Raw genomic sequence first — 15,237 nt, forward strand, 5'->3', positions numbered from 1 at the left:
TGGCGCTCGAAGTGACGAGCGCACGAATTAAGTTCACTTCGTGCAGTTACACGCCTGTTCTGTACTCGATACGTACATAAGAGGAGAGGAATTCATTACGTCACGATCAGCTATAATCCAGGTCAGAAGATACGATAGCTCAGAAAAGAAAACAAATGACTTGTTGCGTAAATTAATCGAGAAAGAAATGTGATCGTTTTGACAGTACGTTTCCGTAAGTCATTTATATCATGAGCTAACCAAGTGATCTTTAATTCTCTCTATCCCTTCCTTATTTTCAAGCGTTTTTCTTTTTTCATGTTTACGTTTGTCTACCATATTTTATATTTTATAATACGTTTTAATAGACACTTGCAGCACGTCTACATATATACGTACATGCATAGCATCGCTGGGGATGACGATATAACTGTTTTTTTTACAGAGTATTGTTTTGTCAAAGGATTATTAAAGAAGGAACAGTTTACGTGACTCATCAAACTTCTGGCTGTAACATTTGTACATGTGTTCTTCAGGATGTTAAAACAGCAGTTGCCAAAGGATTGGATAGAGTTAAACTCAAAAACTCATCCAGATCGAGTGTATTATTTCAATGTGAAGACAAAGAAATCCTCATGGAGTGTACCTACATTGGACATAACCAACAAGGTATGTTAATTCCTGTGATTTTTCTGTGGGTAGAATATATTAAATTGTATTTTTTACGTTTTTATTCTAATTCTTACAAGTTTTTAATCGTGTAAAATAATTATTTTCACATAGACATCTGAAGTAAAAAGGAGAGCAACAAATAAAAGATGGAATTATAATGATATGACAAAGGTTGTACATAATGATGAAAAAGAACAAAAGCATACTACACAACAAGTGTCAAAAAAATCTTCAGTAAAAGTTCAAGTAAAACACAGACAGGATAGAAAAAATAAATCTCTTTCTCCACCACCAGAAACAATAAAAAATACAAAACAAATTACTTCTCCAAACCATTCTTCAAATTTGAGAGATAATATTTCTGTGACATCTAGACATAAAGAATGTGTAGCACTCACACCACAAATGAAGCTGCTGCTTCAAAAAAAACTTGAAAGCGTTCCAAAGGCTTTAAGTTTTAATAAAAAAAATTCAAAAGAAGATGGAAATATTAAAGGTAAGAAATTAACAAATGTATTGAAGCAACAAGATCAAACTATAGGATACCAAAAAGATATTAGAAATAAATATAATATTGGACAATATAATGACAAATAAAATACTAAAGAATTACATATTCATGATCTTTCAAGTCATATTTCAAGTAAAGAAATTATATTAACTTTTATCGAAATTATAATATTTAAATATTATATTTTTTGTTATTGTTATATATAACTATATTTAATTATATGTTTAGGAAGGCAAGAAAAATTGCCTCTTAAGAAAAATTTGGCAAAAGAACGTATGCAAAGATTAAAGAAAAATCTGGCAATAGATAATGAAAAATTGAAAGAAATGTATTGTGCCAATTTAGTTGACGTGAAAACTTCACAAAAATCCCTCAGTAGTGCATCTACTTTATCAGGTAAGCATACAAAATTTTATATTCAATAATTGAATTGAATTATTTTAATATTTTTATATTGTTAATTTTTTCTTATTCGTTTACAGACAATGAAAGTTTAGATTCAACATTTACGTGTAAAAATACTGAACGACTTAAGAAATTACACAACAAAATCTTGAAAAATGCTGTATATGAAAAAAAAATTGCATTAAATGAGGAATTACCAAACCAACAAAATACTGAATGTACAGAAAATATGACGACAAGTAAATTACTAGAATTAGCCAAAAAGGAAGTTTTTTATGAAGAAATGGATTGGGAACCAATGAAAGATGAAGAAATTGCGTTAGAGGTACCGTCAGTATAACTCAAATATTATTTTAAAAAAACTGCAAAAACTGATATTAAAAGTGAAATCTATAAATATAAATACATTTGGTCTTTGTAATTAAATATCTTTTTTATGGGATTTTTAAGGGATAATTCTAAGAAAACTTTATTTCGAGGTTAAAAATCGTTCTGCTTAGTACAGGAGGCAAGACCAGAATGACTCTCCTCGGGAAGAACTTATATACATTGCTTTTAAACGTCGGGAAAATAAAAAACGGTCGGGTGACTACAAAGGATTCGCGTATCGGCGGCGGTGATCGATATCGCGTTCGGCATCGCTTTTGACGGTCCCCTTCTATCAGTCGCGGCTCTTTCTTAATATAGCGGCGCGGAGGCCTTTCGGTCTTGCCGACGTTTGGCTCATACGTTACATTTAATACATTTGATTTTCTTTTGTAGGTGGAAGTTGCTAGAACACAGCTTTATAAAAGTCAGATAGAAACAAATTGTGCACTAGAAAATGTTATAGAATTAACACAACCTAACGAAATTAAATCCCACGACAAAAACCCATTATATATTGTTATTGACACAAATGTATTTTTGACAAATTTGGATATCATTGAAGAAGCTCGAGATGCAATATTTAAGAACTATCCACGTCCTTTTATTGTAATTCCATGGACTGTCATATGTGTACGTATATAATGTACAGTACAGTATAAATTCTCTTACAACTTTATAAAAAATATAATATATACGTTTTTTTTTTGTAATAATTTTTGTTATTATTTTAGGAATTAGACTACTTCAAGGATAATAAATCTAAAATTGAATTATCTACAAAAGCTAGGAAAGCTGTATCTTTTATTTATGATCAATTTTCTTCTAAACATCCACGTGTAATAGGACAAACACGAGAACAAGCAGCACAAAATAAAGAAGATTTTTGTCTTAATTGTCCAGATGACGAAATCCTTCAATGTTGCTTACAGATTCAACGATTAGAAAAAACAGTGGCAAGTTCTCTTTCTAATACATCGTACACAGTATGGTTATATATATTAAGAAATAAAAGTATTACATTAATTTTTTTCTTCTACCGTAGGTCCTTCTGTCATATGACAAAAATCTCTGCACCAAAGCGATGATATATAATATAATGACATTAGGGCGGAATAGTCCACTTGAAAATATTGATTCTGATACGAATAATACAGCAATCAATAACTTGAATAACAATCCTGATGAATATTCTCTATTTAATGAAGAATTACATTTAACAGATGAAATTTTTGAGAATATGAAGTTAATTATTAAAAAGTTTCTGTCAACGGTATGTATTGTATATTGAACTATAAGATTTTTTTTACGAGCTTACATAACGAATATTTTTATTTTAGATTATTACAAAACAAATGTCTGAGATTTATGGAGAAAGAGAGTGGACGATATATGTGTTTATAAAGCCACCTTGGACTATAATATCTGCGCTAAAGTGTGCAATAAAACATTGGATTGCTGCTATTAATGAAGCATTTGAGAAACGTGCAGAACATATTCTAAAGGAATTACTTAAGGCTTTTGAATACGTACCAAGTATATATGACTTATTAAAATTATATGTATAATTATGTTTTGTAACTTGCATTTGATCTAATTTTTTTTTTTTTTTTTTAGCTGGTGGCAGAAAATTGCAAGATGTAGAATATATTTTAGATAAATGCAGCGATTTGGTACAGGCCGTTAATACCGATAAGCACTGTGATCTCATGACTGAAACACTGAATTCTATTATAGTAATTATATATATATATATATATATTTAAATAGTTCTTCTATAAATATTATTATATGAGTTTAAATATTGATATTTTTAGGAACTTAAAGAGAAATGTCAGAAATGCATAACTAATATAAACCTGAAAAAATTGCACGATAAAATAGGCATCGCGGAAAACATCCATGAACAACAAGTGAGATCTGAAAAAGTATTTGAATCCTTTCAGTGTATTTATAATTACGCACGTGACATATGGTAAGATATTTTTACACATGCATACGCTACAATATATTATTAAATGTATATAATGTACAAATACGCTACATATTAAGAATACTACCACTTTTTACTTCATGACAAGCTATTTTATTTTTTATTTTTAATAGTGGTTTGGCATGCAACAATGCGGGAATAGCACATTCCTTTTCTTTCAAAACTACGAATCGATCTTTGTCACAACAAGCTCTACAAAGCAGGCAATCAGAAATTACCAGTAAAGTAATTGATCTGACACAGAATCTAAATAAGTAAGTTATTTTTTAATACGAATAATCGTTTACTTTTTGTTACATAAATGATAATTATGATATTATTATTACACATGTATTTATGTAACATTTTTCTTTTTTTTGTTATCAGGTTGTTGTCTGAAAATGAAGATTTTATAAAATACCAAACGTTACTTAAGTTACAGCACAGTTTAAATACATTTTTGCCTAGCATAGAAAGTTTAACATTGGACGTTACACCTTTGGATGTATATTATTGTGTTAAATTAAAAGAAGATCTTTTGAAGGCTGGGTTAAAACAGCTACAAGAGTTAACTTCGCATTTTTGTGCAGCAGTTACTCAGACATAGTTCTATATTTTTTGTTATTTATATTTTTCATATATCAGTTATTTGCGATAAAATAAAATAATCTATTAAGTGACAAGTTAATAAAATATAAAACTAATATTAAATTAATATAAACTATAATACGTTTAAAAGAATGATATTATCAGCAAAAGTAACATTTTTTTTGTGATTATTTTTGTACAAAAGTATTTGGATTAAAAATAAGTATATAAAATTGTCCTTAGCTCATTATATTGCGCGTGCGAAAAGTGTATCTTTAAATAAGGAATAAAGTTTCTTTATTTATATATTTTATGATTTAATATTAAATCAATTATTAAACTAAATTTTCTGAAAAGTTTACATAACATTTTTATTAATACTTTAATTATTTTTTGTAATTTAAGGAAAATTTATTTCTAATACATAAATATATTTCTTGCAAATGTGAAAAAAACATGAACGATGATAATTCTTAATGTAATACAATATTCTAATGTTTATAAAGATTTACAAAACCTTCAGCAGGAGGTTGGAGCCAATTTTCCTTCGAATAAGATACATGTTTCGTCTCAATTACATGAAAAGTATAGGCGTGTCTTGACTTTTCACTCTTGTTTGGATGTGAAAAATGGACCACCTGACCGTGAAGAATAATACAAGTCCCTTTGCTTACTGGTACCGGTCTGAAATTACTTGACGGATAACAAGGAGCCGGTTTGTCGAAGATTAATAATTCTTGAGAATTTGGATCTTTATTCCTCATGTAACGCCTGTGCACTCCACTCTGATGTGAACCCGGAGCGATCCATAAGCATCCGTTCTCTAGTGTTGCATCCTCCAATGCAATCCAAAATCCCACGAGCTTCATTGGCTCGACATATAAATATGATCCATCTTGATGCATCGTAACTAAAAAAATAATTATTGTGTTAATGCTACAGTAATTGTTTTATAGTATAACACTTGGATTTTGTACCATATTACTTATGCTTTTAATTAAAGAATAATTAATATACATTTAATTCATATTATTTAAATAATTCTCATGTGCATTGAGCTGTATACATATATCTAAATGTAAAAATTATTTAATTACCTTCCGAGCCTATTCCAGGATTTTTGTAAATGTACATCGATTGACATACCACTGGTTCTTCGTAATCTAACTGGAAAGCGATTTCTTTAACTCTCTCGTCAAATGTATATTTTTTAAAAACAGGATGCAACCAATGAAGAGCGTGGCCTACCTGGACAATATAATAAAATAATCGAGAATTATTTCTAAATATTTTTTTAAACTGATTTAATTACGTGAAAGGCTTTTTAAGATAATTTACTTTGTTTAACGATACTCTTGGATGTACTTTCAATTTTCCATCTTCTTCCAAAGCTTCACTCTCGAAGAAAACACTTATTTTATTAGCGCTATCCAAAAAGTATTTATCTTTATTCTGAAACAAAATTGTTATTCTGATTAGTATCGATTTTTATTTTATTTCTTTATGTAACAATTATAGAAAGATGAATCTCACAATTAAGAAAAATGTTATTTTATAACTCATTAATTTTATTTATAGCTTTTTAATTTTATAATTCTTTATATTTATGTTACCTGTTGTAACTGTATTGTGTTAAATACTTTTCGTTCCGTCTCGGGTGGTAATTTATTCGTAAATTCCTCTCCGCAAGCTCTCAATTCTTCAACCTCCTCCGGTTGAAAAAAATCCTCCAAGACGACGTAGCCATTCTGCAAAAACTAAAATCAATTGTACAATTAGTAACATAAAAATTATATTTATAATATTATAAAATATTTAAAATGTCTAATTTAAATCTAAAAAAAAAAAATATATATATCGACGTACGAATCTATTTTCCGGAATAATCTACAATTATTATAGTCTACTTAGATTTCATTAATGTACACCGTACACCGTAAAATTTGGATGATCTAGGAAATATTGATTATTGGTTATTCGATTTATTGCAGGAATAAGATAAGTCGTAATCAAAAGCCGCCGCACTAGTTCGAAGTTCAAAGAAATTTCGTTTCCGGTCATCTGATCATCTAACTGAGCAATCGTAGTTTCATTATACGATGTTTTGAGTAATAGGCCGCAATTTTATAAATAGACTGCGACCGATAAAGACACCTAAGAATAAATCGCGAACGTTGTCCGTTTCAAAGGGCAAATGCACATCGAGCTTTCTTTTTTTTTTTTCGTTTTTACCTATTTTCCATACCTCGATCACGCAATCACTGCAGGTTGCAACGTACAAGTACAATTCATACTCGTTGAAAAAGCGTTCGAATATTTTGTTACTAATCACTAAGATGACGCGCCACGCGTTACTACTACTTGTGTCAAATATTCAGATTACATAACTCATTTAAAAAAAAGAAAATAAATTCGTTTGTTATATCAACCAAATTTATATACACGTAAAAAAAAAAGAACCCTGCATTTCTTTGAATTATTCATATCTCAATCTGATGTTTTCTCATCCATAGCGTTGTTTATACCCAGCTTTCGAAAACATTTCCTAATAATTATAATTGGGACAACGTCGCGATGTTTAATTTTGTACTTATCGTAACAATTATATTATCCAATTTTTTATTTTTTATTTTTTAATTTAAATTTATAATTATTTAATTAGCGTACGTGCGTGACGTATTATTGAAAGGTGTAATCTAAAATTATAAAATTATAAATAAAACGGTTATGCAATGCAGAGATCGTGAAAGAGAAGCAGAGAGAAAGAGAGATAGTAATTTCGTAATTTTCAAGATATACATGTACAATAATTTCGTGTGCTAGTTGGCAAATTTGTCTGCGCTGTCTCGCGTACAAGTGCGTTTAAATCGACATTCCGGAATCGCAAAGTACCTTTAAACAAGAGCGGGGCATCGCTTCGTACAGCATTTAATTAACCGAGCGGTTTTACGCGCAAAAAAGGAAAGGGTGTGTGTCCGCAAAATCCCGAAAGCTCGTAAAACAAAATATTTCCGGTGTTACGTAGTAGGCAGCTTGGAAAAGGTGTGCTGAGCACGGTATTTTTAGCGTTCGAAATAGCAGCAGGATATCGTTCGACGTGATCGTAAACATCGCCAAAAGTCATGTCTCGCGATCGTAGAAAGTCCTGCCGCTTGTCATTCGATTGAAAGCTACGGTATCTTTCTCGCCTGGTGACGGTTCGAGAACGCCTCGCAATAAAGAGCCAACGAAGAACGCTCGTGGGTCACGCATCCCATTTCTCAGTATCTTCGAGAAAAAAAAAAAAAAAAAAGCAATTTATGGGCGCAATTTTTACGTTTCAATTACAGCGAAACGCATTATTGCATTGCCGCAACATTGCGTTTCCTGCGATAAAGGAGAAATATTGCTCGACGCAGTAGCAATGTTATTTAAGACAATGATATCTACAGTTTCTTCCTCTGCTTTGCGTTGCCCTCATCTGAGCTCTTGGCCTTCGAATTGCTACAATCGCTCGGACAAAGAGATTATACATCGAATTTTTTTTAATAAAAGCCATATATCAATCATATTTTTCCTCGAAACGATAGTAACGAAGACGCGAAAAGTTGTGGATTTATTAAATTTAATTTTTATTTTTATTTCTGATAATAATTTTTCACACTAACAGCGCTTTTTGTAAGTAAGTAGACAGATAATATTTAATTCCGCTAATACGGCTACTTGACATTTTTCTGAAATTTTATTTCAATCATTTATCGAATCATTGAACAGAAAAAAAAAGAAACTAATTTCTTAAAACAGAATAGTTTCACTTACGATGATAAGAGACTTTATCAAGTTGTTTTTGAAAACGATATAATTTGAAATGTTCTATCCCGTCAACGATGTTGAAAGTTTAGTTTAGACATGACTGACAGATTATATTAATTACTCTTCAAATTTAATAAGATATATAAACATCTGTTTGTTGTACAAATTAATTTTATTGCTTTATAAATATATGTAATACGAGAGAAAAAATATTTTTTTTATAAAAGTTACGTTGATAATTCTAAAAAAATTAATTCACGCGTTTAAATAGATATCGAATTAAGGAAACGTGCACGCAGTTAATTAATTATTATGGTGCCGATTCTTTCGTACCGATGACTTGCTGGCACAGGAATTTTAAAGCCGCGTATAAACACGCCGCGTATAGAAATTGGTGGCCAAAGATCAGGCTGGCATGCCGCGTACATTAATTTAAATCTATACGTGCGAAGCGCATCCCGAAAATAGATTATGGCTAGCCGTCGTTGACAGGTGGGTAGTTGGAGCTACGTCATCCTCCTCCGTCGACGAAATCGCTTTTTCTGGAATTTCGTCCGTATATACGAATGATTCAAGCCACCGGCGGAAGCGCTGAATCGCGTGAATAAGAATAGAATAGAAGTGCGGGATGAGAGGGCTCGTGGGCGTTGATCACTTCGCCCTCGTGCTCGAAGCAGAGGATCAAGGTCGCCTACATTATTTCGAGTTAATTTGAGTGTGCCGAGTCCCTGGGGAGTTAAGTAAAACGTCCCAAAGGTTCTCTGATCCCAGTAGTTCTCTACTTCTGTTTAATGTTTCGATCAATAAAAAAAAAAGGACGAAAAGCAACGAATTTATTATTTTTACTTATTTTTTTTTAATATTTAATTCAATCGATTGACAACTGTAACTCTAAAAAAAAAAAGAGAGAAAAAAACACTAATTGCTAAGCAATTTAATTACCATGTTGTAAACAACGCTCGATTAGACGGTACGTCTAAAATATCGTCGAGTATGATGAACGACAAAGATTAATATAGGTCATAGATCAGCGCGAGTAGGATGCTTCACGCGATAAATTAATATCGGTATTCTACTGTAAACACATTTCTTTCCTTTTTTTTTTGTTCCCGGAATAAAATGTTTCTTTTCTATCGTACAATGTCTTTAAAACTTCTAAAAGTCATTGTTTGCCTAAACCCTGCATTTCTGGAAGAAAATTTTCATTGTTACAAAAACAGCAGGCATTTCCTTCCACAGCACAGAAAATGTTATAATTGAAAGCAGGAAGATAAAGGCTTCGCGATATCTTAACGCTCAAACATTCGTTTCTTAATGATGCGAATATCACCGAGTTCGCATATTAAAGCGCAACAATGTAGCATATAAATAATATTGATTTTATTAATTTTATAACTAAGCAACATCTGCTTTTTTTTTTCTGTTTCCAGTAAAACATTTCAAATAAATTTATACATTTTTTCTAATAATCTTCTTCCAGAAATATAAAATTAAAAAGGATGTACTAAAATTTTTTATACCTTCCGTTGATTTCTATACAGTGTCTAACTAAATCTATTAATACATACCTATAATTTTTTATTCGACACGACATTCTCGTTCGAGGACGATATTTAATTGAAATATGGATATCTCTTCGTGTGATAAAACACGCTATTTCGATAGTGCGTAACGCATCGAAAATAAAAGATTTATTGGGGTATGAGCTAACTTTTTTCTCCTTTTTCTATTAGACGTTTTACACAATATTTTAACTTTTTGTTTACGCTTTTTGTTGGTCTCAAAATATATAAAACATACCGCGATAATATGTTGCTCCCTTGGTCTCTTTCATTAAAATCTAAAAATATCTTTTAAAATTACAACATATCCTTCGGATCATAATGGTCAAGTGATAAATCGTAATTCGATAACGGAATTTTTCTAAGAAAGTCTCAGCTTCTCCGAATATAATTTTTATTCTAAATTTTGTTTTAAATATAATTAAAAATTGTCTCGTTAAATTACAGATGTATTGTTCTCCACTGTTGCGAAAAAATTAGAAGAGAAAGAATTGAAAACCTGAATTGTTAATTTAAATTATACATATACATATACATTTTTTTTTTTATAACGGGAAACGCACGAAAAATAATCACAAAGTAATCATAATTGTTAATGTACAAAGTAAATAAAGATATAAGTAAATCAAAAAATTTTGAATCGGCAATAAGATGATTTTACTACATTTTGATGGGACGACGACCGATTACTCGAGTACAGAGGATGGCTGACCTTCGAACCAAGAGGTCTGGTTGATTATGTCAGTAGTGTGGCATGAACTCCAATGACGTCATTAGTTTAACTATATTGTATATCCTCGTTCCTCAGTTAGTTGATGTAATCAATATATGTATATGTATAATCATATAAAAGCTTGTTATATCGTCGAGAAATTCAATCGTGCGACTGTTGTCGAGAATACCAGTCGTAGACAGTGTTTAAAAAATTTAATTCCTTCGTAAAAAAAACGCTACGTATTTTTAAAAATGTTAAAATTTTTTTTATTACAAATGTAATACTAAATTAATTAATTTTTCTTGTTACACATCCTGTAAGAAAATTAATATTGCACATCTCTAAATTCTTTTATAAGTTACAATTATTTTATTATTATCAATATTTAATCTTTCTTTTCTCCTCCTCAAAAAAAACATATTAAAACAATTTCAACAAATTTAATAACGTCGTAAGAAAGGCATACGTAATTATTCTTATCACTTATCTTATCTACAAATCTAATCTTAAAGCAACAGATAAAAATATACCTAAGGCATTTATTCGTCTATATTTATTTTTACGCTGTCAAAAAAAAAATAATAATTACTAATTTTTAGCTAAGAATGACTCTATCAATTTTGATCAAGCGTCATCAATTAAATCATATACTCCACGTGTCAACAACGTGAGACGATTCGAGTCTTCTCCGTTAGAAAAGCGATATCAAATTCTTACAAGTGTTCAATTCTACAGACTTACCTGCGCGCGAATGTCCTTCATTCCGGTACACGTGTTACCGTCGTAATGTCGAATTGCACCAAATTTTAAATCTATTCGCCGAACACGAGGCAGAGTGTGGTCGGGACACGTCCGCAACCGAGTGCTCGCACCAAATGACTAGGTGAGTCTGCGGATACGCCAAGTCCAAGTCGAGCCGGAGACTCGGACTCGAACGAGCCGAGCAAGACGAGAACGTCACATTGTCTCGCCGAGTCTCTAACGAAAAAGCACGTAATTTTCTAAACTAGAACTGAATTCATAAGCTGACCAAAAAAAAAAAAAATTAACATTCGAATACAAGACAATTTACAGCGTTATATGTATTTTACGAATTTGTTCGCGATACGTCACTCACATTGTCGATATTCTTAATGAAGAGATTACAGTGCCACACGAAAAGATAATCGTGCGCTAAAGAGCAAATTATTCGGCAGCTTTATCTACAAGTTAATTATTCGTTATTAAACAAACCGAAATCTTTAAGTAATTTTCAAACTTTGTAAAAGTGTTATCAAGAAGAAGGAAAATTTGTTTAAACTTGTTTTTTTCGTACGTGTTTAAATTATCTTTATTTATCATGTGTTTAATTAACGTTGCACATAGTTAAATTTTATTAAGATTAAAAATTATTATAAAAATTAATTTAAAATAAAGTGGTTTTACAGAAAACGAGGTAGTATTTTTTTTTTTTTAACTTATAAAACTTTAATTTATATACATGTAAGTTACATACGTTTGTACTATTTTTACAATAATTAAAATAGATAGCAGACAATCGTAATAATTAAGATAAGATGATACAGCAGGTCTACAAATTATTCAGCTAAAATAACAGGTAGGTTAACAATATATTTTTGCTACTCTTTTTTTATTTATTATGTACTCCATGCGCGTAATAAATGTATGTATCGTAGACATAGAATAAAAATATTTGCATAGAATAAAAATACTTGTGTACATTATCCACGAATCTAATTAAACGTAATTAAAAAAAAAAACTGGTTTCTATAATAGTTGAGATAATAAATTTAACATGAATTACCCTCTTTGTTCATTTCATAAGTTTTTGCCTGTAAGCTCAGTTCAGTTTCAGCATAATGTCCTTTTTGTTTGGCACTCATGGTCAGTCGGACAGACCCGACCATTCGTAACGAACGTCCAGGAAATACAGGTTTGAGAGTCGATTTTTACATGCTGCCTCAAAATCAACATTGCTGAAAATGTATTTTTTGTTTAGAAATAGAAATAAACAAAATATAAAAACAGTCACAGAATAAATAAATATATACTTGTTATCTTTGCTCCTTACTTTATTTCGTTCTTTATATGCCAATACTGACTTAATTAAATTTAAAATTAATCATTTATTTGTCTTATTAAACCAGTTCTTTTTTTTCCCATTATCTTATTATTCTATTAACAGTTAAATCATTAATGTTATAATTCATACTTCGTGCATATTTATGATTTTTAGTTTGAATGATCCAGTGAAAACCAGCACGAAACTAATAGCGAATTATTTTCGCACACTCCGCTTGCGTGGGCTCGCTAATTTACACGAGCAAACGACACGGATTTATTAAAGCCGAATTTCTCTAAATTTCAAAGAAGATTTTCTTTCCTGTTCAGAGAGCGCAGAAATTTACGTTTCTATTCCCGCGCGTGTCTAGCCTTAATAAATAAGATACATCTACGTTTATCTACAATTGTTCTTACGCTCTTAACATCTACAATTTTGCTGCTCTTCTTTTTTTATCCTTCTTCTTTCTTCTTACCATTTATATTTATCTGAAACAAACAATTTATAATTATTCTAACACTATTTTTTGTTTTCAGCATACCATTATCATCATTATCACATACGAGAATCGGCATTCTTAAACAATTCATCGGAAATAGCTATAAAATAGCACGTGTAAATCGATTTACTTGCGATCTCGCTTACGATTAAGAGAAACGAGCGTGCTTGGTCACCGAGATTAAAAAGTTCGTCGTCGAATGAGATGAAGTCCGAGGGGGATATTCAAGAGTACAAACGCGAGTGCCATTTGACTGTGAGCCAAGCTCTAGCTTCCCTGTTGGCTCGGTTTCTTTTTATACCGTACGGTTTAGCTACGGCATTATTGCGCTATTACTACCGGGTGTTGGACATTGTTGGGGCAGTTTCGACGGAGAGGGGAAAAGGTAACTCCGGCAAACGAGGCCGTTGTCCACCGGTCCGCTACGGATGATACGGTAAGTTGGTCCACACGTCGGATGAAAATCCGGATAACTTCGTCGCGTAGCACGTTTGCAGCATAACATCTTGGTTCGCTGCCAGGTATGTACTCTTTGCAGCCTTAACTCGACTCGAATTAATTGTTACCCACCGCGCGGCACCGCGTCGTAAACATTTTCTGTCGGGAGCAGCGAAATATGGCATTAATTGCTTACACGTGAACATGTAAGACATTAATGCCACATGTGTGTTCGTACATTGAAATGTTCGCCACGCACGTGCCCGCCGATTGAATATAATATTCGCGGACGGGAAATGAGCGCGCTTTTAAATACATACCAAACGTTATAAGAACGATTTAAACACCGCCGGAGTCTGTCGATTAATCCGCAAATGGTTCTTGCTATCTCTCGTATCTTTAATCTTCAGAAATAATTTAAGTAAGTGCACAACTTACTTAAATTGCACTTTCTCGGAAAAATATAGTCGCTCACTCGTTCCTTATCACTTTATTATAGAAAAATAAATTAAATGTATTATGAATTATTATTTTATACTTTTCGCGTGTTGCACAAATAGCTTCTTGCGTTTTTATTTTTTATTGCATTTGAAGAAGCACGTATAATTATTATTTCCAAAATTAAGACTAATCATAAGACTAATCATTTAGTTATTTAGACAAGTAATAAAAGTTTATATTTTTATTCGCGTTCACCATTCGCTTATTCAGATTAGAGAATATAGAAATAATTTTAATTTAAATTAATTCCATTGGGAATTTTTTGTAATGTACTCAATGTTCGATGTTAATAAAAAATCCTGATATTTCGTGATTATTAGATAATTATACTCATGTTTGTGCATGCGCCTACGAGAACGTCACCATATATACGTTCGTGCATTAAACTGTCATAGAATGATTATTTGCAGACGCGAATATTACACGAATAAAAAATTAAAATTATAAAACGTCCAAAGCACATTATTCCGAGCAAAATAAAATAATAGAAAATAGAATAAATTTGTCGCGTAAACGGATTATTTGCAAATTAAAATTATCGAATAACGAAACTGCGGCGGGAAAAAGGAAAATTTCAGGAAGTGCTCTTGCGTGCGTTTCATCGATTTTTAGTGCACGCGAATCGGCACGTCTTCACATTCGTATCACCTATATGAAATGTGGTTCCCTGTATCATTGTGCAATCACGCGCAAAGTAAAAACGGTTTCAATTGTTCGTTGCTCGCCCTGCTAATCCACCGACGCGACCGAGATTAGGCTCGATATTATCTTCAGCGACACCCTCGAGATGCGCGCACGCAGAACACCGAAGTCATCGGATCCCCGAGATCGATTATTGCGCTCCATTCAACCGATAATTACGATGCGCAATTGATTGCTGGTGTGCGTGACCAGCATGTCGCGGCAAATGACTTAATATCGACGTTAATATATAATCGTTATTTAAAATTATACAATTTTCAACAATGCGCGCGTCCCGATTTAATTTACTAGCACGATTGTTTGAGAAATAAATTCGTTTTACATTAACATCCCTTCCGTCTCCCTCTCTCTCCCTTTCTCTCTATTCACGTTATTAATTATCTAGTAAAAACCATTTGTACCATTACAATTACAAGTTTGGCGTAATTCTCTTAATATTTTCCCTATAATTTCCATGAATTTACTTTGACTGC

The 15,237-nt window shown here is 31.6% G+C and overlaps 3 protein-coding genes across 5 annotated transcripts in view; 1 reads left to right on the forward strand and 2 right to left on the reverse strand.

Moving 5' to 3' along the window:
- Nucleotides 1-65: 65 nt before the first annotated feature.
- Nucleotides 66-4,801, forward strand: Swt1 (Swt1 RNA endoribonuclease). 3 transcript variants are annotated; one of them, XM_070671764.1, is made up of 13 exons: nucleotides 66-214; nucleotides 425-648; nucleotides 763-1,147; nucleotides 1,391-1,558; nucleotides 1,645-1,892; nucleotides 2,330-2,566; nucleotides 2,668-2,889; nucleotides 2,979-3,206; nucleotides 3,274-3,469; nucleotides 3,551-3,669; nucleotides 3,751-3,908; nucleotides 4,040-4,180; nucleotides 4,293-4,801. In XM_070671764.1, the coding sequence occupies exons 2-13, from the start codon at nucleotides 517-519 to the stop codon at nucleotides 4,510-4,512; spliced, it is 2,454 nt and encodes an 817-aa protein (XP_070527865.1). In that variant the 5' UTR covers nucleotides 66-214; nucleotides 425-516; the 3' UTR covers nucleotides 4,513-4,801. The 3 variants fall into 3 exon arrangements, with proteins under 3 accessions (XP_070527865.1, XP_070527866.1, XP_070527867.1); XM_070671765.1 differs by having other exon boundaries at nucleotides 71-204; XM_070671766.1 differs by having other exon boundaries at nucleotides 103-121.
- A 37-nt stretch (nucleotides 4,802-4,838) lies between these two features.
- On the reverse strand, nucleotides 4,839-11,694 carry Phyhd1 (Phytanoyl-CoA dioxygenase domain containing 1). Its single transcript, XM_070671774.1, has 5 exons — nucleotides 11,304-11,694; nucleotides 6,107-6,250; nucleotides 5,832-5,945; nucleotides 5,591-5,741; nucleotides 4,839-5,403 (listed from the first exon to the last, which is right to left on the reverse strand). The coding sequence occupies exons 1-5, from the start codon at nucleotides 11,322-11,324 to the stop codon at nucleotides 4,985-4,987; spliced, it is 849 nt and encodes a 282-aa protein (XP_070527875.1). The 5' UTR covers nucleotides 11,325-11,694; the 3' UTR covers nucleotides 4,839-4,984.
- A 133-nt stretch (nucleotides 11,695-11,827) lies between these two features.
- The window catches only part of Urm1 (Ubiquitin-related modifier 1), a 199,515-nt gene continuing 196,105 nt past the window's right edge, over nucleotides 11,828-15,237 (reverse strand). Inside the window, exon 7 of the mRNA XM_070671783.1 lies at nucleotides 11,828-13,112. The gene's annotated coding sequence lies outside the window, so the exon portion shown is untranslated. The remainder of the gene's footprint in view (nucleotides 13,113-15,237) is intronic.

The sequence above is a fragment of the Cardiocondyla obscurior genome, linkage group LG24 (assembly GCF_019399895.1).
Source record: "Cardiocondyla obscurior isolate alpha-2009 linkage group LG24, Cobs3.1, whole genome shotgun sequence".
In the NCBI taxonomy this organism is placed as follows: domain Eukaryota; kingdom Metazoa; phylum Arthropoda; class Insecta; order Hymenoptera; family Formicidae; genus Cardiocondyla; species Cardiocondyla obscurior.